The sequence below is a fragment of the Corvus hawaiiensis genome, chromosome 5 (assembly GCF_020740725.1).
Source record: "Corvus hawaiiensis isolate bCorHaw1 chromosome 5, bCorHaw1.pri.cur, whole genome shotgun sequence".
NCBI classification, from domain to species: Eukaryota; Metazoa; Chordata; class Aves; order Passeriformes; family Corvidae; genus Corvus; species Corvus hawaiiensis.
The window spans coordinates 28,019,482-28,043,312 of NC_063217.1; the positions used below are offsets into that span (position 1 = coordinate 28,019,482).

General features: G+C 41.8%; 1 protein-coding gene across 8 annotated transcripts in view; it reads right to left on the bottom strand.

Annotated features, from left to right (window-relative positions):
• LNX1 (ligand of numb-protein X 1) overlaps positions 1–23,831 on the bottom strand; it is a 122,775-nt gene that overhangs the window by 38,584 nt on the left and 60,360 nt on the right. Inside the window, exon 1 of one of the 8 annotated variants that reach the window (XM_048304622.1) lies at positions 23,293–23,754. The exons of 5 other annotated variants lie outside the window; for them this stretch is intronic. In XM_048304622.1, the coding sequence (XP_048160579.1) occupies positions 23,293–23,384 (92 nt within the window). In that variant the 5' untranslated portion in view covers positions 23,385–23,754. Of the gene's footprint in view, positions 1–6,416; positions 6,500–23,292; positions 23,755–23,831 lie in introns of those variants that run through there. 2 more of the 8 variants (XM_048304625.1, XM_048304624.1) reach the window with 2 other exon arrangements.

Below are 23,831 nucleotides of genomic sequence, written 5' to 3' on the forward strand. Positions count from 1 at the left end.
TAATGCATTTGTTCTTAAAAGTGCCCTGCTTTCTGTGTCATTTCACAGTCTCTGCCTGGGCATGAAACAGGGCAAAAAAGTGAATCTGAAAAGTCACAGTGGTTGTGAGCCAGGCCCAACACAAATAAACAGAGCAGAAACCCTCCCCTGCTCAGTTCCAGTAGTGCTTTCTCAACCTCACTTCCAGCATCAGTCGTATTTTGGAGCTGTTTTGCTTTAGTGCAGCAGCAACGGACACATTGTCTGAATGCAATTAAGAATAATGTATACAAAGCACTTAAAATTGCCCATCAGAAGAAAATACTGCATATGGGCTGTCATTGCTGATCCAAAGCTAAACCCTGATCAGGGTAGACAAGTATGTTTCAGCTATGGTCTCATTGCAAGCAGCCTCATCCCTGTGTAATTTGGTCTTGATACAAGCTGGGGTCCAAAGTATCAACAGCAAGTATTATACCCCTGTTACACAAACTCCCCAAATGCTCTAGCACCCATGAACTAATCCAGTGGAAAGGATGATGGAGAAACCAAAGCTGATCAACAAGGAGCATCCTGGATAACCTGGTGCTGATAACCTCCCTTGTGAGACCCTGCTGAGAGGCTCCTGCTGTGCCTGGGAAGAAAGGAGAGATGGGGTTTAATTGGAGAAGTTGACTCACAAGAAGGTGTTGACAATTCCTGCCCCACAGGGACCATTCACACCATGTGCACATTAGCAGTGACAGAAGTCCAAACATAACCCAAATACCAACCACATGGATTTCAGGCCAAACACTTAAACTCTAAAGTTTTCTTGATCAGTTCTCAGACAGGGACAACACCAACTCTTCTGATCTCACTTTTGCCAACAGTGCACCAAGAAATGGAGTCAAATATGAAAAAGAAGCAAGGCACCTGAACTCCCACTATATCCCATGTTACAAATATAAGCTGAAATGCAACAAATACACAATCTCCCCTCCAGTCCAACCATAGTGGTGCTTAAGAGCTCAGAGATGTCAGTATCTTTGGCAGTGAAGGTGACCACTACCCTGCTGCTCTTTGATGACATTGCAATATCCTTCCTCAGAAAACTAGCTTCTGTGAGTTCTGGTCCTACGTGCAAAATTTCTCTTTCTTTTTTTGCGGTATAGGGAAATCAATCCCAGAAGAGAGTGCTTAACAGAAATTATTTTTCCTTGGTAATTCTGAGTTCCTGAAAGGATTAGCTATTGTGTGAATGTTGCATATGGAAAAAAAGCTTCATAAGTAAGTACCTGATTTTTTAAAATGCATGTGCCTTTTCTGCTTTTTATAAAGAACTGTCTCATGTCAAGAACATTCCTCAAGCTACTGTAATCACCAGCTATGGCTAGGAAGGTCCTGCCTACATCAAACCTTACTCAATATTGATAAAGAAGGGAATGAGCTATGTACAAAGCAAAGCTTAAATTTCTGGATTACAGTTTCCAGTGAACATTTGCTGAAAGACAGGCTGCAAAACCCATATCTAAGCAGGCAACTAGAAACAGGCTGATCTGCACCTGCACTTGAATTTCATAATGCCAGCAATATTTCCAGGTGCTTGCCACTGCTGTTCTGGGCACTGTGTACCCTGTCATTGATGCAATTGGGTATCTTCTCCCTGATGATCTCTCAGTGTCAGAGACTTGCCATCTTGTTTGGGGGGGAAAAAATGCATATGTTTCACTTACATGGGAAATTGCCCCAGTTACTACAGCTCTTTAATGTCAATAACCCAGTAAACAAAAGCCTTTTAGAGACAGCCTCCTGACACCTGGGGCATCAGGGCTGGCTGGGAGGGCAGCATGGGCCAGTGGCATGATCCCTGCTGCCTCTGGAGCGTTGAGGATCAGCAATTCCTTCCTATGGTTCCATAAACACTGCTCTTCTCAGTGTCAGCACAGAGATAGCTATGATGGAAGCTAAGATGAGGCAAATGGCTTCTCTGTCTAGCTGTCAGAGAGATTTTCTCATGTTATTTGCTCTCTATTGTCAGCCAGAGGCCTTTGCTATAGTATAAACATTTAATAGATTTAGTGGTTCTGTATTTCTGCATTACTAGTCTCTAAATATTTATAAAGGTCCTCTTAACATTTATTTCTTTAAGCTAAAGTTATTTAGCTTAAATACTTTCCCACAAGACAGGAGAAACCTCTCACATATCTATCTTTTTCAGTTTAATTTCTGCATATTCCTGTTATGGTTTCCTAAGGGTCTTTTCCACACTTTTTGTATTAATAAGACATCACAATTCACTAAATTCTGGAAAACTACCTTACTAGCAAAGCCTAAAATTGTGCTTTGTCCTATCTGTAAAGATCTGACCCCAGGGAAGGGCTGTCATTTCCATTATGCTTTTGCACTAAGGTGCTGTCAAACAAAATATATTTGTGCATTATATAAGGAACGTGCGCAGGAGTATCTGTATACTTATATTTCCACGTCAGCTACTCTGTATGAATTTGGGTCCACCACCTGAAAAAGGAGTTATAGTTCTCATAGAATAAAAAGGCATCATTTTCTAAGCATATGAGGGAAAAAAATATTGAACACTCTTGATAATTACAATTTAGTCATCAGCTATAGTGACATACTCTTATTTCTGTGATTTGTTCACTGAAAAGGAGGAGCAAGCATGGCTCATCATCATGTTTCAGGCCCTTGAAAGTATTTTGTGTTGATGAAGAATGGAATTGCAGTTCAGAGTTCAGACCCCACAACTCCCCAAACCACCAATGGACAAAGACTTGGTGTCAGACACAAACTGAACAAGCATTCAATGAAAACCAAATACCTATTTCATATTTGACTGCACATACTGAAAAAAGGGGGGAATCTCCACATTTCCCACTAGTTTTCAGGAGAGTTAAAAGAACTTGGAACATATTTTTAATATTAAATATATTGTAGAGCTTGAATTTCATGTGTATACTAGCAAAGTATCATGTACCATGAGGTCATGTTTAAGATTTTTTTCCCCCCTTCTCTTTAAAACTCAAAAAGTTGTATTTCAACCACCATCTTGAGCTTCTATTATGAAATCTTTTTAAAGGCCCATTAACATCTATCATGGGAACAGGGAGCTGGAAGAAATTGGAAAACAATACTAGTTGTCTGCAATTGCAGACAAAAATCATGGCTGGGATTATTGTGCTATGATCCCAGTTGTTGTTGGGACTAAGTAAAAATTGTTGGTCCAGATCATGTTCTCTTTCTCTCCTGACACTTCTTCCAGGCATTATTCTGTCACTGATGATTTTGAAACTACAACTGTACTGATTTTTCTTCAAGGTGAGATTATAATTTCAACTTCTAGTCTTAAAGCAATCCAACAAATTTCAGCTGTCTTACATATAGGAGAACGGAGTTGTAAATTGCTAGAGAGAGGGGAGATGGGCAAGCTGGCACCCCAGCTGAAAATGTCAACTTTTTTTCACAGGTTAGCACACCTTGTTTTTGCTTAACATAACTACTACTTTAGAGCAGCCAATAGTCACAATTGACTTTGTGACTTCACCTTCTAAGACCCTTTCCCCCCGTGTTCAAGTCATGAATGCTCTGAGAATGCACAAAGGCATCAGCAGGCTGTTCCCACTGCTCACATAAGGCATAGCCTTGAGTTGCTTCTAGAGCTTCTGCCTTTTCCAATACTGGGCCTTGAGTTGCTTCTAGAGTGTCTACCTTTTCCAATACTGTCTTTAAATGCAATGCTTGTAGAGCACAAGTAGACTTCGAGCTACAAAACTGAGGAGTCAAGCAGGGTGAAAGACTGCAGTCAGTCTATTATTCATTATTTACTCCTAGATTACAAACAAATTCATTTGCCTACATTACTCCTAAACAAACATTTGTCATCACAGAGAAGTTACCGGCCAGAAGCACAGTATCAGAGTGATCTTGTGTGATACAAAACAACTTCAGTATTTATTTATACTGAACTTAATTAAAGACTGAAGCTCCCAAAGAGTGATCTACATATCTCACGCAATCTACTCACATCAGCTGACACAAGCAAGGAAAACAGAAGTAGCACACTATCTCTAGTTCCTGGTAGGTGCTCAGGTACTGACACAGGAAGGAACCTATGAGTACCTGGTAGGAGATTCAGAGCAAAATAAGAGAAAAACAAGACACTTGGGACTAGCAGTTTTGAGCTGGTGAGAGCCTGTAAACCTTGCTGATGGCTTGTAATACTTACAGCATGCAACATATAATACATAATTTAAACCCACTAATCCTGTTCAAGTGCTGTATTAAAGTACTGAAATACTAAAAACTCCTCTTGGCTTCAGCAGAAGTGGAGCTTGATGAAAACTTTACCAGGTGTTTTCATCACCTTCCAGAATTGTATCATTACCTATAAAACAACTTAAAAGATTCAGCTTTTACCACTTAAAGAAGAGTCAAACTTGAACATTTTTCCAAAAGAAAGTGAGAAAACACAAATTAGAAGGAGAGTTTTCTTCACGGAGAATGTGGATATTTAGCAATATTTGTATATTCTTTTATCTACAGAAGTTGAGCATGAAGGAGTGATCACAAGTAATGTGTATCAGTTGGGTATTTGGAAAGCAATGTAAGACCTGCCACAAGCAGCTGTGAGCTTCATATCTGCTTTTCAAGTCCATCCAAGACCACTCAAAGAACTAGCACTTGGCCAGCAATCTTGACCACTGATTCTGCCTCACACTAACAAAATAATGATAATACAACCATTTACATTAGGAATTGAGATCGTATATAATGAAGCTGCAGCAGGATCACTGACAACATTCCTCATTTAGAACCTTAACTAAAAAATGAGCCTAAGGAAACTCACAGCCTGTATACACAAAGGCTCAAAAAATGCTGCTAAAATCAGGTTATCTATGACAAAAATAACAAGTGTGAAGACAAAGGAATTCTTAAGGCATTGCAATGCTCTTTTTCATAGTCTCACACAATCCAATACACTGCGTTTTTCAAATTACGTAGGTACACATATAATTAATGTTAAGAATAAGCATTCAATGTGTTGATTCATATGCTTTTCATGTTTATTGTTCAGTCTTTTGATCATCAGATTATATTCAACAGGTAAAACTAGTCTCCTGGAACTTAATATCTCAGCATTGTCTTCCTCTCCTACTATCCCCACCTATGCTATAAAAACTTTATGATGCAGTGAGCAAAATATGTTTGCAATGGGACAAGGAGGGTTGGTTTTCTAACAAGACTGACAGGATCAGCTTAACCTGATTCTTGCAGCCACAGACAGAAAAGCCTGACAGACAGAAAAGCCTGACAGACAGAAACTTTGTATTTACACATATTTAGCATGCATTTATTTTTAAAATAAAAATAATTACATTATCTGCTATGTCACAGACTCAGCAAGTCAGCACTACTGAGAGCAGGTGTGAGGCTTCTGTTGGCAACAAGAAGTAACACATGCACGTAAGTCTCTAGATATAATAAAAAGGGAACGCTGTGTTCAGTTTCAAGATGTTTTCAACCCAAGGCTTGAGTTTACTACTATGTTCTCCACTGGAATTTGAAATTATAGGAAACAATAGAGCTGCATCCAGCAAATAATAGATGCTGTCTTTATACCATCTTATTCACAGAACATGCTGTGGACAGCCATCCACAGCTCTAGCTCTGGTGGCACTTTTCTCTCTGACCACTGTGACCCAAAAGTCACATAAGATCCCTTTTAGGTCGGCATGGATATCTAAATTATATTGCTAACACATCTTGGTACATATCATGCTCTAAACACATCTTTGTTTCCTCATAGGGAAAGTCACAGAAAAGGAGGTCTCAGCTCACCTCAGCAGTTGAAAAACCACAGAGATCCCTGTTAGATGCCTGAGTCTTGAGCAAACAGCTCTGCCAGTACAACTAAGTAGCTTCTTAAGATGTCATAAATGTTTCCCATATTCTCATCAAACCTGATGCCTAATATTCAACAAGGACCTAAATCAGGCCTGTAAGTAAACTGCATCGCAGTCTTCTCTTTTGCACATATGATTAGGAGTGGGTGGATCACAGGGACATCACAAACCAGTTTTCAGAAACCCAAATCCCCCCAGACCCATTGGACATGCAAAAAACTTCACTGCTTGTGTTTTAGGGGTTCCACCCAGTTGAATATGAGATATTTCAGTGAGATATTTCTCCCATCCATAAAATAAACACACATTGTAAAAGCATTTAAGGGCTTCAGAAAGTCCAAATCCAGCCACAGCACAAGTACGGCTGGAATGTTGTTTACAGTCTCCTGAAAGCTCACATAGTAGGAAATGCTCACTTATGCTGTAAAAATGGTGAAAATTTCTTTTTCTTGGAACACACTTGTATAACAGAACTATCAGAAAAACTTTTAACCTGAATTCCTTTATCCAAATCTGAAAAAAGCCCAATCCACTCACCCTTCTCCCCACATAGGTGCTTACAGGCAGTGCTGTGTTCAATATCATGGAAAACACCCAAAATGGCAGTGGTGTGGCTTCCCTCCTGTTGTATGCAGACCACTGTGAGCTCTCCCTTGGCAGGGAAGGCTGAAGGAGCTCACACCCTCACACCTCGGTTTTCAGGAGTGCTCTAACCACTAAAGCTCATGTTGGGATAAGGCTGATCTCTGCTCCTCCTGCTGAAGCTTATTCAGAGAGGTGAATTAAGCAAGAGGGACACAATGCGGCGTCCAAATGAAAAATGGGTACCTAGGAAGGCAGAAACTGAGTCCTGCTTCAGAGCCTGCTGTGGCTTTTCAGTTGAATTTGGGAGAGGTTCACAAGAAAAGGCACTCTTAGTCCAGCCAGTATCTTGGGGAAAGCCTGGCCATCTATGCACACAAGCCCATCTTCAGTCTGAAGCTGAAGAATTGGCCTTAGAGGCTTCAGATACAGGCTGAGAACCTCTCTGTAAAATTGTGTATTGTTTTCTTAGTTTACCAGGATATAACTGGTGAATCAAGAAATAAAACACACAAATTAGGGTGCAAGCAGGAATTCAACCTTGAAACCCCATAACTACAAAAGATGCCTTCATAAGTGGGTACCATACTGCGAACAACACAAAATGTGTTGTCCCTGACAAAGAAAAGTATCATAAAAACATAGAAGAGCCGAGGCTGGAAGGGACCCCAACACATCTTGTCATCCAACCTTTCACGGGAGAGGAAGCCTAGATGAGATTATCTAGCATCCTCTCCAAAACCTTAAGTGCTAAAAATTTTATCTAAAATGATTAACCTTAAGCATCTTGAAAACCTTAAGTAATGGGAACTCTACTATATCCCTGGGGATATTGTTCCAGTGAACGATTGCACTCACTGTGAAAAAAAGTAGGAGGAGAAAGCAAGTTTTGCTCTGTACCTTCCTTTAAACAAATTTTTTTCAGGTTGTTGTTCCTTCATATTCCTTAGCTTACAGATGTAAGGTTTCTTTAGGTTTTCTTAGTCATTTATATTCTCTCAGATTTCATGCTATTTTTGCTTTGTATAAATAAGAGATCATGAAATGGTTTAGGTTAGAATGAACCTAAAAGACCACCTAGGCCCAACCCCCTTCCATGGACAGGGACACCTTTCACTAGACCAGGTTGCTCAAGGCCTTCTCCAACCTGTCCTTGAACACTGTCAGGCTTGGGGCATCCACAACCTCCCTGGGCAAGCCATTCCAGTGTCTCACCATCCTCACAGTAAAGAATTCCTTCCTTATATCTAACCTAAGTTTTCCTTCTTTCAATTTGTACCCATTACTCCTTGTCCTATCACTAGAGTCCCTGACAGAGTCTCTCTCTGGCTTCCCTGTCAGCCCCCTTCAGATACTTCAGATACTGGATGTTTTCTCTCTGGTTTTGGGTTTTTTTTTTTTTTCTTTAATTATTCAATTTTTAGAAAAACCCCTTCAGGATAAGAGGCAGTCATTTCATACTGTCCTGTTACAAAACACATTGACTTTTGTATTCATCCAACTAAAATACTGGAAACAGAATAAAAAAATACAAAATGTTCTTTAGGAAGGTGCAGTTTCCTTTCCCTTTTACAACACTGCAGCCTTGGAAAATTCAATATCCAAGCTCTAATGACTGGTCTTGCTTTCAATTTTAAAATATAAACATCATGTGTACAGCTGGGCACCTAGAACATGGTGGGAAAACCTGAGCAGCAGGTTTAGAGTACTGAACCTTGAGCATGAGCTACAATTATATTTCCCTGGATAATACAATACAGTGGCCTGCTCTTGTTGTTCTAGGAGAAGGAACATCCTGCCTGACCTTGCTGCTCCCACAAAAGGGGTCGGGGCTGCTGTGCGACAGCCTGTCCTGAAATGAATCCAAACTGTGGATTCTCTGTGACAGTTTGTGGCATCTGGGTGACTCAGACAGCCTCTGTGCCTGAGGCTGTTCCAGCCCAGGCTGTGATTTTGTTAACATCACAATTTAAGTAGACTTGGGTCTTGTTAGCAGTAATGATGGACTCCCTGAAGGAAAACCAAGGTGGCATTGGAAATGATGTCATTTCATTATCAGCCCTGAGATGGGGATAATTACATCTGTCTTCTTCAAACTGAGATGACCCTGGTCCTTCAGAAGGCAGCTGGCAATCTAACTTCCAGCAGCATGCTCATGCCATGCCATGCCTCATCATCTGATAATTTTCACATCAAAGGCATTACTGAAGGTGACCCAAACCATCATCAAAAAACAGGATCTCCAGCTGGACATATATACTAGTGTCCAGTGGACAGCAGCATGCTGGGGGCATTGGACATGTTTGCAGCCCTGACTGAGACATAGATAAAACAAATCCTACTTGCTTCACGTAAATATAACCACAGCACGCTGTCAGTGCAGATGGCTTGACAAGCCATATAACAGAAGTAATCTAATAGATACAATGAGAAATTTCCCAATGGTTCCAAAATATCCACCTCAGCCTGACATGACACTGAAGACTAAAACAAAAAAAAGGTAGACAGACTAAACAAAATTTGTAGTGCATTTAAATATTTATATTAGAAACTGAGACATGGGTTTCTGTTGTAGTAATTTTTCACATCTTGGACCAGTGGTTGGCAGTTTACCTATCTTCAGCTTCTGAGGAATTTCCTTAACTGCCCTAAAACAAGTTTGCTTCCTGAAGGGCAAAGCCAGTTACTCAGCACTGGCTGAGTTTAAAAGAGTGCAACACAGAAAGGAGGAAGAAGAAAGGGGAATAAATATCTAACAATTAGTGATTGTAAACAGAACACCCTCATGGCATATAATTTCTTTTTCTTTAAAAGCTAATTGAAGATGCTACAGCATCATGTTGCAGGGTTTTCTGAGTACTTAAATACTGGCATTAAGATGACCTTCCAAAATTGAGCACAAAGTATTCTGTAAAGGTTAACCACATTCAGTTTACAGAGGTGGTGCTGCTTCCTAGGGGTTGTCTGCAACAGGGAAGTACGTGATTACTGTAGTGGTTGTGGAATGATACCTCAGGCACACTATGTATATTATATGTGTAGGCAACACATCTGAGAATAGCTTCCCTGGAGACATCCCTGTTTCAGAGTAAGAGTATTCACCAGAGAAGCTATCCTAGAATACGAACAGTATTGTCACTTCACAACCAACTTTATAATGGATTAACTTCCCTGTGTGTTCAAACCACCTTTTTGGGATAATTCCTGCCCTTTCTTCCCTGCCCATTCTTCTGGTCATGAGATATCTCATTGTTCAAGCCCTGGGTCTCTTTGAGAGACAAGGTCTACCCCTCATTGTGCCACATCTTGAAAATGAGTTACTAGGTTTGCTTTGTTTAATATGTAATGAAGAGTCCTTATTGCCTACTATGGTTTTTTTGTTCAATGTCTCCCACAACACAGGATTTGGCTCTTTAAACTACCATAGCACAAAAAGCAGTAAGAATTAAAGCATTGCCACAAAGCCCTAACTGTAGGAACAGCACATTTTTTCCCTCAGCACCTCAAGCAAAAAGGAGAGAGGGGAACGAAAGTAACATCCAGTTACCTTCTAAAAGCACAGAAGAGTTCGGGATGTCAAACATCCACGTGTTACTAAATATGTCACTGCATCCATGCGTTGCTAGAGATGCAGAATCATGAGTCACCTGAATTTCTGTGCTCAGCCCTGGACCTGACAACTCATCAATGCCTTGCAAGGGTGAGGACGATTTCGCTGCAATGTAACCATTTCAGAAGACCTGGAAGAAGCACTCTTTGCAAAGCAGCCAGAAGGGAGGGGAGGATAACCTCAGCAACTGCTTCCCTGGCACAGGGGACTATAAGCAGCACAGCTGTTCTTTTTGGAAATGTCAGAGAGAGAAAAAAGAAGGTGACTAGGGAGTTGTCATCGTCAGAAAGCACAATAGGTGATTCCAGAATAATGCTTCACACAGTCATAAGCTTTTATTGAAAACATTGCTCAGGAAGCCCAGGCCTGACTAACTTTCCAAATAGCAAACACTGCTTGAAAAACAGAGATGTAAATAATAAAATTACTTAGCATCCAGTTTCTCTGTTTTTCTCTGACAAAGGAGAGCACAGTCATGTCCTAGTGCAGATGCTGCAGCTGAGATAGCCTTATGTTAGCCCTCTCCTGCCCAGTCACAGCCACATCTACAGAATGTCCCAGGAGGATTTCAGGTGATACCCGTGACTCTACCTCTCTCCCTGTGTCTGCCCCCTTGGCAAGACACTTGGTCCATGAAGGGCCAGTTGTCCCACAGAAAACAGCAAAACTCTGTTTGTTCCTGGGTTGTGCAAGAATTCACACACCTTCAGAGACAAAACACTATCTCTAGGCTGTTTTGAAGTACTGTAAGTGTGTGCCCATGCAGCAAGCCAAAGTAGGTTTCAGATAGACATGTGCTGTCTCCTGTCCTCCTTTGTGTCTACGGCCTCCCCAGGAAGGACCATGGGGACAGAGGAAGGCGTGGCATATGGTGCCAGACTTACCTCACTCTCAGGCACTGCCAGGAGATGAGGAAAAAAATCACACAGAAGATTTTGAATGAAAAAATCAAAAGCCCAGACTTTCCCTTCAGTCAACAGAAAAAAAACCCCACCAAACCTGAACCCTCTGCTTCCTTATGCCTGGCACACTGAGGTGAAATGGATGTCAAAGTGATTCCTACTTCATCCCCATCACTGTGGTCAATGAGAGGTGGTGAGAGGGGACCAGGATGAATGCTCAGCCTATAGCTATGCAGTACAGCTTCTTCAGTAATTTATAAGATAGGCAGCAAGTCTGTTCACCCTAAACCCCTTGAAGCCTTCTGTGGCGGCATGCATGGGCCTTACAATGGCGTACAAGCTTCAGAGCTGGAGATAAACAGGGACCTTTCCACACCCTGGCCCTTCAGCAGCTGATCTGACCATTCAGCAATGGGCCGCTGTTTTATCACGAGTCCTGTTACTCTCCTGAAAACATGCTGCTCCAAAGGGACTTTCTGGTCAGTGTTAAAGTAATGGAATTTGTGTTTGCCAATGCAGGGAGATAAATTTCACCAAAAAAAAAAAGCATGAGAAAAGTCACTGTTTTTTAAGGTCTGCTGTCATAAAACTACCATTGTCACAAGGGACAGGAAAAGTGCAGTCTGAGGTTTTACAAAGCTGCCACACAGGCGTATGTATTTTTTGAGGGAGGGAAAGGTTGTCACAAAGATTGCAGAAGCTGGAGTCCATGACATTTTATTCATATTGTTTCAACTCATTCACCCACATGCCCTCAAGGGATGTTCTGTATTTTAAAATTGCGGTTTCTGCTAAAAACCGCGTGGTGTGAAGTAGTGTGGTTAGACATCCTTTCTCAAAAATTTCTTTTTGGATCTCTGCTATGCTATCTCTCCTCTCTGTAGGTGTGAAAAACAGAAGCTTTCCCATGCATGCAAAACCTTGTTTTCTTCTAAGTTCATTCAAATTAAATTCAAGAGAGTAATTTGTTGGAGTCAATGGAATAATAACTGTATAGAACTAAGTTAAGTGAAAAAAAAAAAAATCGAGTATGTTGATATGGCTGTTTTCATAACTTCTTCCATAGCATCCTCTGTCTGGGTACTGGAATAGCAGCAGAGAACAACTACAACAAGGTTCTTGAACTAAACAAATCAACTAAGCAAGAGGAATTGAATTATACAGGGAAAGAACTTATGACCCCTATTTTTTTTTTTGGCTTGTTTTATTCTCACCATTTGTAGTGGGTTTCATAGGACAGTTTGCAATTCCTTTAAGAATTTCAGTCCAGATGGTAATTTAAATAGGCAGAGGATCAGTTGATAAAACTCTGATTAGATGTCAGCTCTTCAACAGAGCTATTTCCATGGCCTGACTTAACCTATGTTTAGTCTAAGAGATAAATGTTTATAATTCACCAAGACTGCTGAAGTGAAAGTAGTATAAAGGGAGTCTTAGCAAGTCTGGTCAACCCATAAGGATTTCCTTGCTTTTAGCCTTCAGCTCCACATATTTTGCTGGAATTAAGTTCTACAGCTTAAATTCACAATACATTACTTATACGTTAATCCATAAGTTTAAAGTAAGAAACACAATCAGCTCAGAGTTTTGCAGTGCTGCAACAGTGCAAGGTAATAGAGGACACATGGCTTGGTGTGTTCAGCACCATTGGAGCCAACCACAAGGGTCCTTGACAGATCAAGTCAGCCAGTTTCTCTCTTTTCTTCTTCCTCTCCTTCAACAAGACAAGACACGCAAGTGAATAGTCCTTTCACTGATTATTTCACTATTACACAGATGAGAGAAGGATGCAGACAGGGTCTTGCCACCACTACAACAATGAGGACTGGACTTGTACAGCCCCAGCAGAAGAGTTTATCAATGGATTGATTGAACCTACCAACTTCAAGTGGTTTTGAAATTACAGTTGGTGATCTCTATTCACAGTTCAACCCAAGAGTACCTAATGTTTTTAAACCTGTTCAGTTCTCCTTTACCGGACCGAATAAACCTGTTGCTGTCATGCTGTTCAGTGTTCAAAGCCACACTTCCCTGATAACCTTGATCCTTTGGTATAGCAGAACTTAGTGGGGCAGACGCGTGGGACAGGCAAGAGGCAAGAGAAGAGGTGTAAAGAAAACAGGAATTGAGAGGAAGCAAGAAAAAGACAAAGATTTAGTGTAGCAAGGAGCAGTCAGGTGGAAAATGGCTAAGAAAATCAAAACACGGCCTGGTACTGGTGATAACAGAGACTGAATGAGCTTTACAGGTCTTGCCAAGGGAACCAACAGAAGAACCTATTTGTAGACTCAAACCTGCATCTTTTCTTAAAACATAAATAGGGCAGAAGCACCCAATTTGTACTTGGCAGGTAGCATCCAGAGAGTTTATGTAACGCTGCAAAAAGATAAGCACCTATTTAAGAGCAAACTGTTATTTTTACCCAACAAGCAAACAAATCAAGCTCTTTCATCACAGGCTAAACCCTTTATACTGTCAGCTGTGAGTTCTCTTGGTGTTGTAAAGCACCACAGGGCAGAAAATCACTATGGTATTTTTTGTGTTGGTTGTCAACCTCTGTTTGCTGGAGATTTGAAAAACAGAGGAGACATGAAGCACAGGAAGATCTGAGCAACAATTAGCAGCCCTTAACAAAAAGCAAATCTGTGAAATGCATTTTCTCTCTGAGAAAGAGACTGTTAACCTCTCTGCAAATACTGACTTAGCAAAAATATGAAGGATGTAACTTAGCACCTGCTGGCGAGGAAAGGTGAGAAGAGGAGAGGACAGGACAGAACATTTTGTTGTGAGGTAAGTGGCACAGGAGCAAATGTTTTTTTTAAATATCTGGTATGGATTACAGTTCATCAGCTCCAGAGGAGGGTTACTCAGTCTTGGCCTCCCCTCATGAATTTCTTTTGTTCACTTGGGTCACTTCACTGTTATTCAAGCCTAGATTATAAAAAAGGCAGATCTGCAGGACTGCATTTGTTTGCTTTCTCAGCTCAATGTATTAAGTGTAAGTTTATATGTATACAATATATCTTATTAGATACTGTGTCCTGTTTTGGTCTGTTCTCTTCTGATTTATTTTGAACTCAAAGACCATAACTTTAAGTGCCTTCAAACTTACAGATACTTAGGCCACTGGGGAAAGAGCAGAAAAAAAGTGAAATGCAGCAACAATTACTGTCCAACTTCATCACATTCATGCCTTGGAAGAATAAGACAGAAATGTACTGGAATTAAATCTCCTCTGAGGGAAGAAACTGAAAGCAGCACGTTTGCTAGAAACTGTGCACATTCAATCCACTAATATTCATCAAGATATGCAAAATTTAAATGCCATTTAAAAATGGACACTGAGAAATTTACAGACATGGCACCAAGGAAAGTACATATGTTTGGCCATATCCTTGACCCATGACATCACAATGCAGGTGGAAAGCAGATGTTGAGAACACAGCATGTTCCCAGCTCTGGGGGCTGTGTGGGATGATCAAGATTCCACCAATTTTATGGCAGGGGCAATGCTGCAGCAGGGAGGCACAAGGATAGCATGGGTTGCAGTATATACCACTGGGCATCCACAGCAGAACCTCCTCAGCATAGCTAACTGATTTACTACTATTATTAGTATCAATATTTCCATCACAGTCTGGGTTGGAGCAAAGTAACAGCAACTGGCACTCTCAATTCTGCTCATTCCCTCAACAGATCCCAATGACAAACACAGGCACAGCAGTGCCAAGAACAAAAAAAAGAATTACCAGTACATACACACTGCATTTGAAAAAGAATCTTGTTCATCCTTTCTCCAGCAGTGTCATCTTCCTGCTGTAAAAACAAACCAGGTAGTAATGCTTGAAGGAGAGATGTGCCAACTGTTTAAATCAGAACCAGAGGTGATCCTTCTTTGGGAGCTGACAAGGGCAAGCCACAACCAACTCCTGGGATTTCTGCTCCCACTGCAAAGCCTGCCTGGCAAAGGACTGAGCTTCAACATGTGCTTTTCATACAGAGCACTTATTTCTGACTATAATTTAGCCTCTTGGCAGGAGACGTTCATACATATCGAGCGAAACAGCCTTGCTCATCCATATCGCCCTACACATCCTCATATAACAGCAGCAGCACAGCACATTCTCTGCTTCCAGTGGTGTCCCATGGATCACAGGACAGATTTGGTTAATCATGCCCATCTCCTCTCCATACAAGCCTGCTCCACAAGGGATGTTTTCTGGCCTTTCATACTGTTGAATTATAAAATCCACAAGTGAAGAGGTCTCTGTGGGTGTTTCTATAAAATCATTCCACTCTTCCTTTTACATGGGAAGGAAAGTTAAAACCAATGGAATATCACCAGTGCTAAGTGGATGTTAAAAATAACATGTAACACTAGTATTTATCACATATGGGGGGAGAAAAGAAAATACCTGAATTATGCTTTCAAAATTATTAGTCTGTTTCTAATAAAATACAAAAAACCCCAGGCCATGCGTCTACTAATCTTATCCATTCACTAAGTTCTGCAGAGGAGAAAGGAGAATACAATCCTTGGAGACGACTTCCCTTGTCTTCTATTTAAGAGGCTGCTAAATTATTGAAATTCTACATTAAAAATATATTACACGCTGTCTAGTGAATGATGGGCCTGCAATGCGTAATATAGAGAGAGGTGTAAGCTTCCCAATACATGCACATGAAATGACTTGCTGAGCTAAAACACTTACTTCCTGCCAACATGATTTCAAGACAGCTGAGGAGAAAAAAACAAGTTACAAAATAATACACTAATGATTGAATTTTGTAGTTGAAATTTATAGCTCTAAAGGCATTTTATTCACTTATTTTACATTATTCAGGTAAATAATATGCATTGAGTTAGTAAAAGAGCAAATAAAAATTAAGATGGCTCCAGCAACTGCAAGTATCTTGTCTTAGCCTGCTTCTACCATGTGTCACAGCAGTGTTATGGAGCAAGACAACTCCATTAAAACAGAGGAATCAATGGTGATTTCTTATGCCTCTCCCAGGTATCCTCTATACTCAGCCCAATGTCTTGATAAAAAGAGAGAATGAGAGCAGATACAGCCAATGGTGATGTGTCATTGTTAAAAATCTGGTTGTCTGCCTGCACTGCTGAGGAGAACAAGGCTTTATCAATAAAATTTGAGGATGCTGCCAGCAGAAATCCAACCAAAATGAGAAAGAAACTTCCTGAAAATATGACTTGACTTGCCCACCGTTACAGTCAGCTTACTTTCTTTCATATGGGGAGGATATATTGCACAACATGTAAAAGTTACGGATGCTTTACAGAATTTTGTTCTTTGTGCAAAAGTTGCACAGCATCTGTTGAAATCTCCAGCCGTTTCACTGGGCTGCTGCTGAACTTGAGTTGCTCAGTATTCAGAATCTGTTGTCGATTAATACATTAAATGAATAGATAAAGTATGTTCTAGGGAGAGCCCAAGGATTCACTGGTGAAATGCAGTCTTCACCAGCTGCAACTTGGCTGAGGCCAAGGGGTTCATTCAGCTTTCCAAGATGTTACAAAAAAGTTCACTTTCTTAATCCCAAAACAGAGTTCAGATCCAAGCCAGGAATTCTTTGGTGGTAGTGGGGGTTGTCATGACATGTGACATGTCACTGACTAACAGATATCTCCACTGAGGTACCTGTTCAACACAGAGGGACCAACCTGGACCCTCCTTTTGAGACAGGAAGCCCCAAGCAGTCACATGCATGCTGCCACACAGGCTCTTATTAGTCCAACATTGCCAGTGATGTTACTATAAAACCTCTGGTTTTGTGTCCTGTGCTTGTTGGCATCCTTGTGCACCCAGTTACTGCATGGCTCAGAGAGGCAGTTTGGACATGCTGTCACATGCCAAGGGGCAGAGAATCAGTTCTAGTACCTGAACAATAGCTCTTATCATGGAGAAGGTAGTTGAAATGCCAATTGGCTACTCTGTGGACTGGGGACCTTGAAGGCAGATTCCCCCAAAAGGTCAAGAGTTTTAAAAATATCCAAGAAGACCCTCAGACCTACTAGTCTGCTTGCCTACAGTTTAACAAGCTGCATTATGGATGATCTCAGTACCAGTATTCAGAGCAGGATTTAAGCTATGACAGGCATAAGAGCTCTGCAAGAGCAGTGCTTATCCTCACGTTGCAGGACAGCCCAGTTCTGGCAGATTTGTCAGAGAAATAGCTCAAGGAAAAGTATCCTTGTCATGCTGCCAGTGCCAGTGTTAAACTAGGTTAATTGTCAGAGAGATGCAGAGGTTGGCCAAACTTGCAACATACGGCCTGTGTGGCTTAATGTCAGACAAGAAACGAGAGTCTGCTGCTTTTGAGTAATCGTCGACCTCCTATTCCTGCAACTCTCATCACCTCATTACTTCCTCCTACCCCACCAGACCTTCAGTTCTTTGCCCTCTTTGGTCCCCATTCCAAAGTGGATTGCCTGTTGTGAAGGAGCCTCCAAGTGGGGTAGAGGTTTGACCTTTCTGTGCTCCTGTTACATGGGCCAGGCATGTAAGCACCTTTCTTCTGAGCAGCTTACAGAAAAACCAAACATAACCGAGACATAAGTCATTCATGAAGAGAAACATTTCTGCCGACCATAATTGTTGCATTGCCTTTCCATCTTGGCAGGGTTTGGTTTTTTTTGGCTGGCTCAGGTTTTACTTTTGGCAACAAAATGTATTTGTTGAGATTGACAGTGGCCAATGTCAGCCTTTTCCAAAGGTGTGAGGAGCCTTGAGAAAACAATCCAGAAGAATAAAAGGTCTAATTCTGATCTCAAGTCTGTAGGTAGCTGTGAATGGAGTAAAGGTAACTTTCTTGCATGCATAGAAGGAAATGAAGCAGGATCTTTCTCAATCTATAACTGAAATGCCAACTTTCCTTACACACAAAATTCTCAGGCAGAACCAACAAATTCTTTATGCTCTCATGGGGTTTCTGGTTTCTGGAGCTGTCCCAGACAAATTTATTTCTGCACCTAGAATCACAGCACTGGGGAAAAAATTGCTAACCAGTAACAATCATACCACTAAAACTCAGCACTCTCCAACCTATGCTGAGAAGCCAGGAGGGATGTGCTGGTGGAAAAAGGTACCATCTCTGGGAGAGGGTGGCAGAAGGTGGGGAAGAGACCCTGACCCCACCATGCTGCTGAGGAGTGCAATTAATCTTTGGTTAAACAGTGACCAGACCCAGACATTTGCAGTCAATTAAATGACTACTTTCTGCTGCACTCCTAAGCTAACATAAAACACTCTTGAATACAACACAATATACTTAGAAAATTTAATTTAGGCACTTAAATACTAAGAGTTTACACTACAACTCCTCCTGTACTTTTAACAGTAATACAGCATATTAGCAGTTCACCTACATGAGATTCTACTTTTGGCTTTCATGCCTTATTTGTACAAAAATTTCAAACTTTCTTGTGCAAATGTAAAGGCTGGAAATACAAAGGAGCACAATAGAGGCAGGACCAAGGCATGAGAGAGGAGGGGAATAAACAAAGGGAAGGACCAGAAGAGGTATAAAGCAGAGGGCAGAAGTAGGAGGGCAAGTGAGAGGGCTGGTGGAGTGGGGTCAGACAAACATTAGTGAGGGACTAGGCTGAGAAAGGGACACTAGTAGGTCTTTGCTGGAGATTTTGGGAGAGAGCTCAGAATTCTGAAGGAAAACTAACTCCATGTTTGGCCCCTTTGTGAAGCTGTAGCATTGGGGTGAAGCTAACAGTAGCCCTTGACACACTCCTGCTTTTGTGTTTTGATTCACCTCAGTTCTGCTTTCTGAGAAACATCCAATTCTAACATCCTGGGAAAGTCCCTCTGAATTTTATCTCAGTGTGCTATGTCCTTGCTATTTAATGCAGATATCCTAAGAATTTCATTTATATTTTCATTCAAGAATATTTCCATTCAAGTCTTGCTTTCCAGCACTTTCAGCTTTCATTAATCTCACAGTTTAGCTTTGACACCGATTTCTATAAACACAGCTTTGCACAGCGTAAGGAGGCTAACATGTGGCTTTTGCAGTGGACTAACACAGGAGTCCAAAAGGAGCTTCAGGCTTATAAATTTGGTCATGAGTAATGCATGTCCTGTGCTCCCCAGCCTTTGTGTGGCTAATTTCACAGGAACAGACTTGAAGCCAGACACAAGTTTCCCCACTGAGTTGAACAGAAATTAAAGAAGTTGGCTGCACAGTTAAGCTCAGTGCTGTAAGGGGGCTGGGAGAGTGCACCTCATTGTTTTTACCGTAAAAAAGATGTGCTCAAGGGCACTAGAAGACAGCTGGCACTTGCATCTCTTCTTTTTAAATTGAATAAACAGAGAAACTAAATTTTACTGGTTATTCCAGCCCAAAGTGCTGTTTTGAGAGTAGTTATCTTATAAAAGTTATGTGGGGAAACTTGATTCAGTTAATTTGGTGAGATTTCTTTGACTGTTCCATGTAAAATTCAAGAGGGGTAAGAAAAAAAATAAGTACTTTTTTTCACAGGTGAGAGTAAGCTGTGCATTTCCATCTAACAAACAATCGATTTTAAAAACCAATGGCTTGATTCAGATTAGTGGGGTAGATCTAGCTGATGTATTACCAGCAGGGACTAAGGCCAGGAACTGTTTAATCCTTTGAGGGAAAGAGTGCCAGCAGGAGTGGCTGCCAAGGACTCCCCAGTGCTCGACCTGTGCTGAGCACACGCGATGCCCAGCACCATTCTGGGCACTTGCTTGGTCAGCATGGCCACGTGCTGAATTGGGATTAGGTTGAAAACCACCCCACGTGATTGATGTCCTTAGGGAGACAAGGTGAGTCTTACAACCTAGTCTAGTCTTGCAACCTCCTTCCCCTCAATTTTATTTCTAAGTGGCTCTTTGAGCTAAAGGTGCAGAAAATCCTGCTATTGAGAAATACCCTGCTGCACAGTTCCTCCTATGAAGTGAGAGGGGTAGCAATGGTGTGAGCACTGCCACCAGGTCCTCTCACTCAGGAAAGCCTCCTACAATGGCCACAGGCTGACTCTCCATCCACATACCTTGTTTTTAACCGGAGACAATAACACAGCCCAACTCAAAAGAATGCTGGAGCAAGTATTTCCTTTCTGAAGATACGTTAAATAAGAAAGAAAGCAGATGCCTTTCAAAGAGTCTTTATGGAGATATAAAGCAGAAGGCATGGACCCTGGGGTAGGGTCTCCTCAACACCCATGGAGACCCTTACAATGGTGAGAGACATTGGGCTGGTGGGGCTACATCCCACCATCTCCCAGAGATTCCTCAAGGTAGACCTCACAGGTTTTTCTTATTCCTCTGTCAGATGTTTCCACAGGCTTCTCAAGAGGGAGAACCCTGGTTTGCCATGCGCTGCTCTTCATGATTTGGCAAAGAGCAAGGACAGGAACAACATCTGTGTCGAGACCTTTGCTAAGGGAAGGACAAGAGACAGTGGCCAGGGAAGTGGTTTTAGTGCAGGGGACAACATCAGGAGACATGCATTTGCTTCCTGGGAATACCTGTAATTATCAAACTGCTAATAGAAAACTAAAAATAGTGGCACCCAACATCCATCCCGTAAAGCGCCACTACAGCACATCCATACACATCTGTTTCCTACCTGTGTGGCACCCAGCTGAAGTGAAAAGGGTCTGGCACAGCCTTTCCCCAACTTCATTTCTCCTCTTCAAATCTCCTAAAATCTCTTTATTTCTTAGCTGGATTCCAGGGCCTGCCTCTCCAGATGGGTTTTGTGCTATACTGTAATCCCTATTCCCCAAGCTGCCCGTTCCACATTTAGGAACAAAAATGCCCTGGAACTAAAGCAAACCTCAACAACGCAATACAAATAACATAACCTTTGAACAGAGTAGAAGGGAAGAGATGGATTGTGTGTGAGAAAGGACAGTGTGAATCCCAGCACTCTTATTCTTCCTCTTGTGCCAGCACCAGCGATGGTAACTGCATCCCCCACTGTCCTCCAGCTCTTTCCTTGCGTCTAGCAAACCCATCATCCCCCTCTCTCTCCTCAATCGCTATCTCTGGTGGCTGACAGCCAAGAAAATAATGAGTCCTGACTGAGACCAGTATTTGTACTGGCCAGCAACCAAAGACAGTGTGATAATGAAAAAAATGCTTTCTGCCTACTATGGTCTAGTTTCAAGCCATGGTGCAAGCCATCAGACACACTACACACAGCAGGAACTCTTCAGCTGGCTGTGGGGAAAGATTTACAAAGCTGCTTGTTTGGGGTACAAAAGTTCTGTGGCAGTTAACCTGTGCCCCTGGGTGTCAGGCTGTCCTGGACACCAATGGCTATGCTGTTCCACTCACAAAACTTTGCATTAAAAACATCCCAAGTGCCCAAGAAACTGAAGTAGCAACCTGTAGATCATAACGTGTATAAACTGGTTAAACAGGACTAAAAACTGTATTTCTCTTTTTCTTTCAACTGCTGTTATTAGAAAAGACCATGAATCCATCCCACAGATTAGTGTATCAATGCCTTGTGCAGCATCCAGCAGCAGCCAGAGGCACTACGTACACGTGGAGGAGAAGGAGAAATTCCTGAAAGGAGGTCAAACTGCCTGGCGTGCTTTTGTGAGTCAGCCCCCAATAAATCCCACTTTCTGTTGCCCTGGCCAGAGATGGAGTGGTGTGGGAGGTCCTGAGCACTGGCTCCTGGCAGCAGGATGCCAGATAGCATCCAGGGCTGGGCACTGGAGAGGGGACGTGCACCTCCCATTGTTGACAGCTGAAGATGCACGTCTGAGCCCCAGTCCACACCCAGTCCATTAATAACAACTGCTGACATGCAGCACGACTAACATCTCTGTGGGTTAGAAGGCTAAATAAATAAGAAATGAATAGCTACCGTACATCAGAGCCCTTTATCCTGGGAGAATCAATGAACCTGAATTCCCCAAGAAAAGCAAGTAGGCTGCATCTGCCTGTGCTCTGATTAATCTCATTGGTTTGTTTTCCTGGAAACTAGATGTCCCAGATGCCATTGTTTCCATTGTAAATATTCATCTGCCCTGTTTTGAGCTTGATTGCCCTTTAGCCTGCTTGGCTTAACTGTTTTTTGGTGGTGTTTGTTTTTTTTTAATTAACATTCTTAAACAAAATGCCATTCTTAAACAAAATTAATTAAAATGAGGACATAGCTGCAACCCTCAACACTAGATTTGTTAAATGTTTAAAAACACCTACAGCATACAGAAACCCTAAGCTGTTGTACGCAATGTGACTAAATTATTAATAGTTGCCATGCACATCACACAAGAATTTCAAAAGGGGACTTTGCGTTTCTGCAAAACAGTGCTATTTTTGTCTGACAGTAGGGACAAAATCATTTGAAAATTAGTCTCTTTGGTACTAATCACAACTGTTACTAAAACATTCTCACTGTAGGCATAATACAGTAATTTTTCATTTTTGAGAGAATTAGACATTTCATTCATGATCTCAGTGAAGATCTTGAAAGTTTACAATTTGTTAAAATACAAACAACACATAATTAATGAAAACATACTGAAACAAATATCTATTTCTAGTCATAAAAGCTCCACTAACTAGTGCAATAACATTCAAGCACAAATTAATGTAGTAACATTCACAGAGGATACCATAGAATATTTGTTTTATGGGTTGGAAAGATCAGCTATGGGGTTGTTCGAGGTGGATTTTTTAAAAACATGAAGATATATGGATGGATTGCTACAGTTATATTTGCTTTACAGAGAAAATAACATTCTGCTGTGGGCAAAAAGAGAAATACGGGAAAATTCTCTTCTGTCTCAAGTGAATTATTTCTGGTGAAAGGCTTCTCAGCGTTTTGCTACAGGCATGCAGCTTTACACACAGAACATTATGCATGTACACACAGAGAGTGCTCTACTGGGGGTGTCTTTCCTGATGCCCTCCCCTATACCTAGCTCCCCACAAGGCTATTTACAGGAAATAAAGGAAAAACACAGATTCAGAAATGGAAAAAAACCCAAACCAACAAACACCTAAAGCATTGGCACAGAAAAACAAGTTGATAAGGAAAAAAGCAGCTTCACTCAGTACATCTCAGCTGCTTCCAAAACAGAAAGCACTGGGGATGTACTGCTATTATTAGCCCTCCGGATGGGAAGCAGCACGGTGTGAAGCTGTTGGCAAGACGTTGCAGGATTTTCTTCGCACGTATGCACAGGCACAGACACACAGGCAGACAGACCCCCCAAAACGCTCATGGTGAGCCCCTTCCCGCCACTCGGGTGAGACAGACAGACAGAGAGCACGACGCTGGCGCGACTGTGCGTACTCACAGCTCGGAGTACAAGAAGTGCAGGTTGCCCACATTGTCTATGTAGTTTGCAGGACTTAGCCAAGGTAGGACCAGTAACAGGAGAGCCTTCATTTTCAGTGCAGTGCTGGCACTGCTGCTAGGTTTCCTCCTTCCCACCGTCTCTCTGGTGGGACACACAATGAGAAGCTTTCGTGCCAGCCAAACCCCTTCTAAGCAAGCCTTTCCATTTCAACGCAATGGTAGCACATTATGAATCAAGCTTAAATCCCTTAAACGAAGCTACACTGCAAAAATCATTGACCTGTAAGAGGATTACTTGATCTGACTCTCGGATGGGTAGATGTGAGGGTTTAGGGACAGCACAGTGTGGTTGGCGAGACAGTGACTTATGCTGCAGAGGAGAGCGATGCTCGGGGAAGAGACCTGCCTCCTGCAGGATTCAGAGTGGTTCTTCAGAGGCAGCTGGTATGTTTACATCACTGCCCACAAGCAGATGGGTTACGAGCTAAACTGCATCACAGAAGGGTGTAGCTGTCTGACAAGGGGGGAAAAAAATGC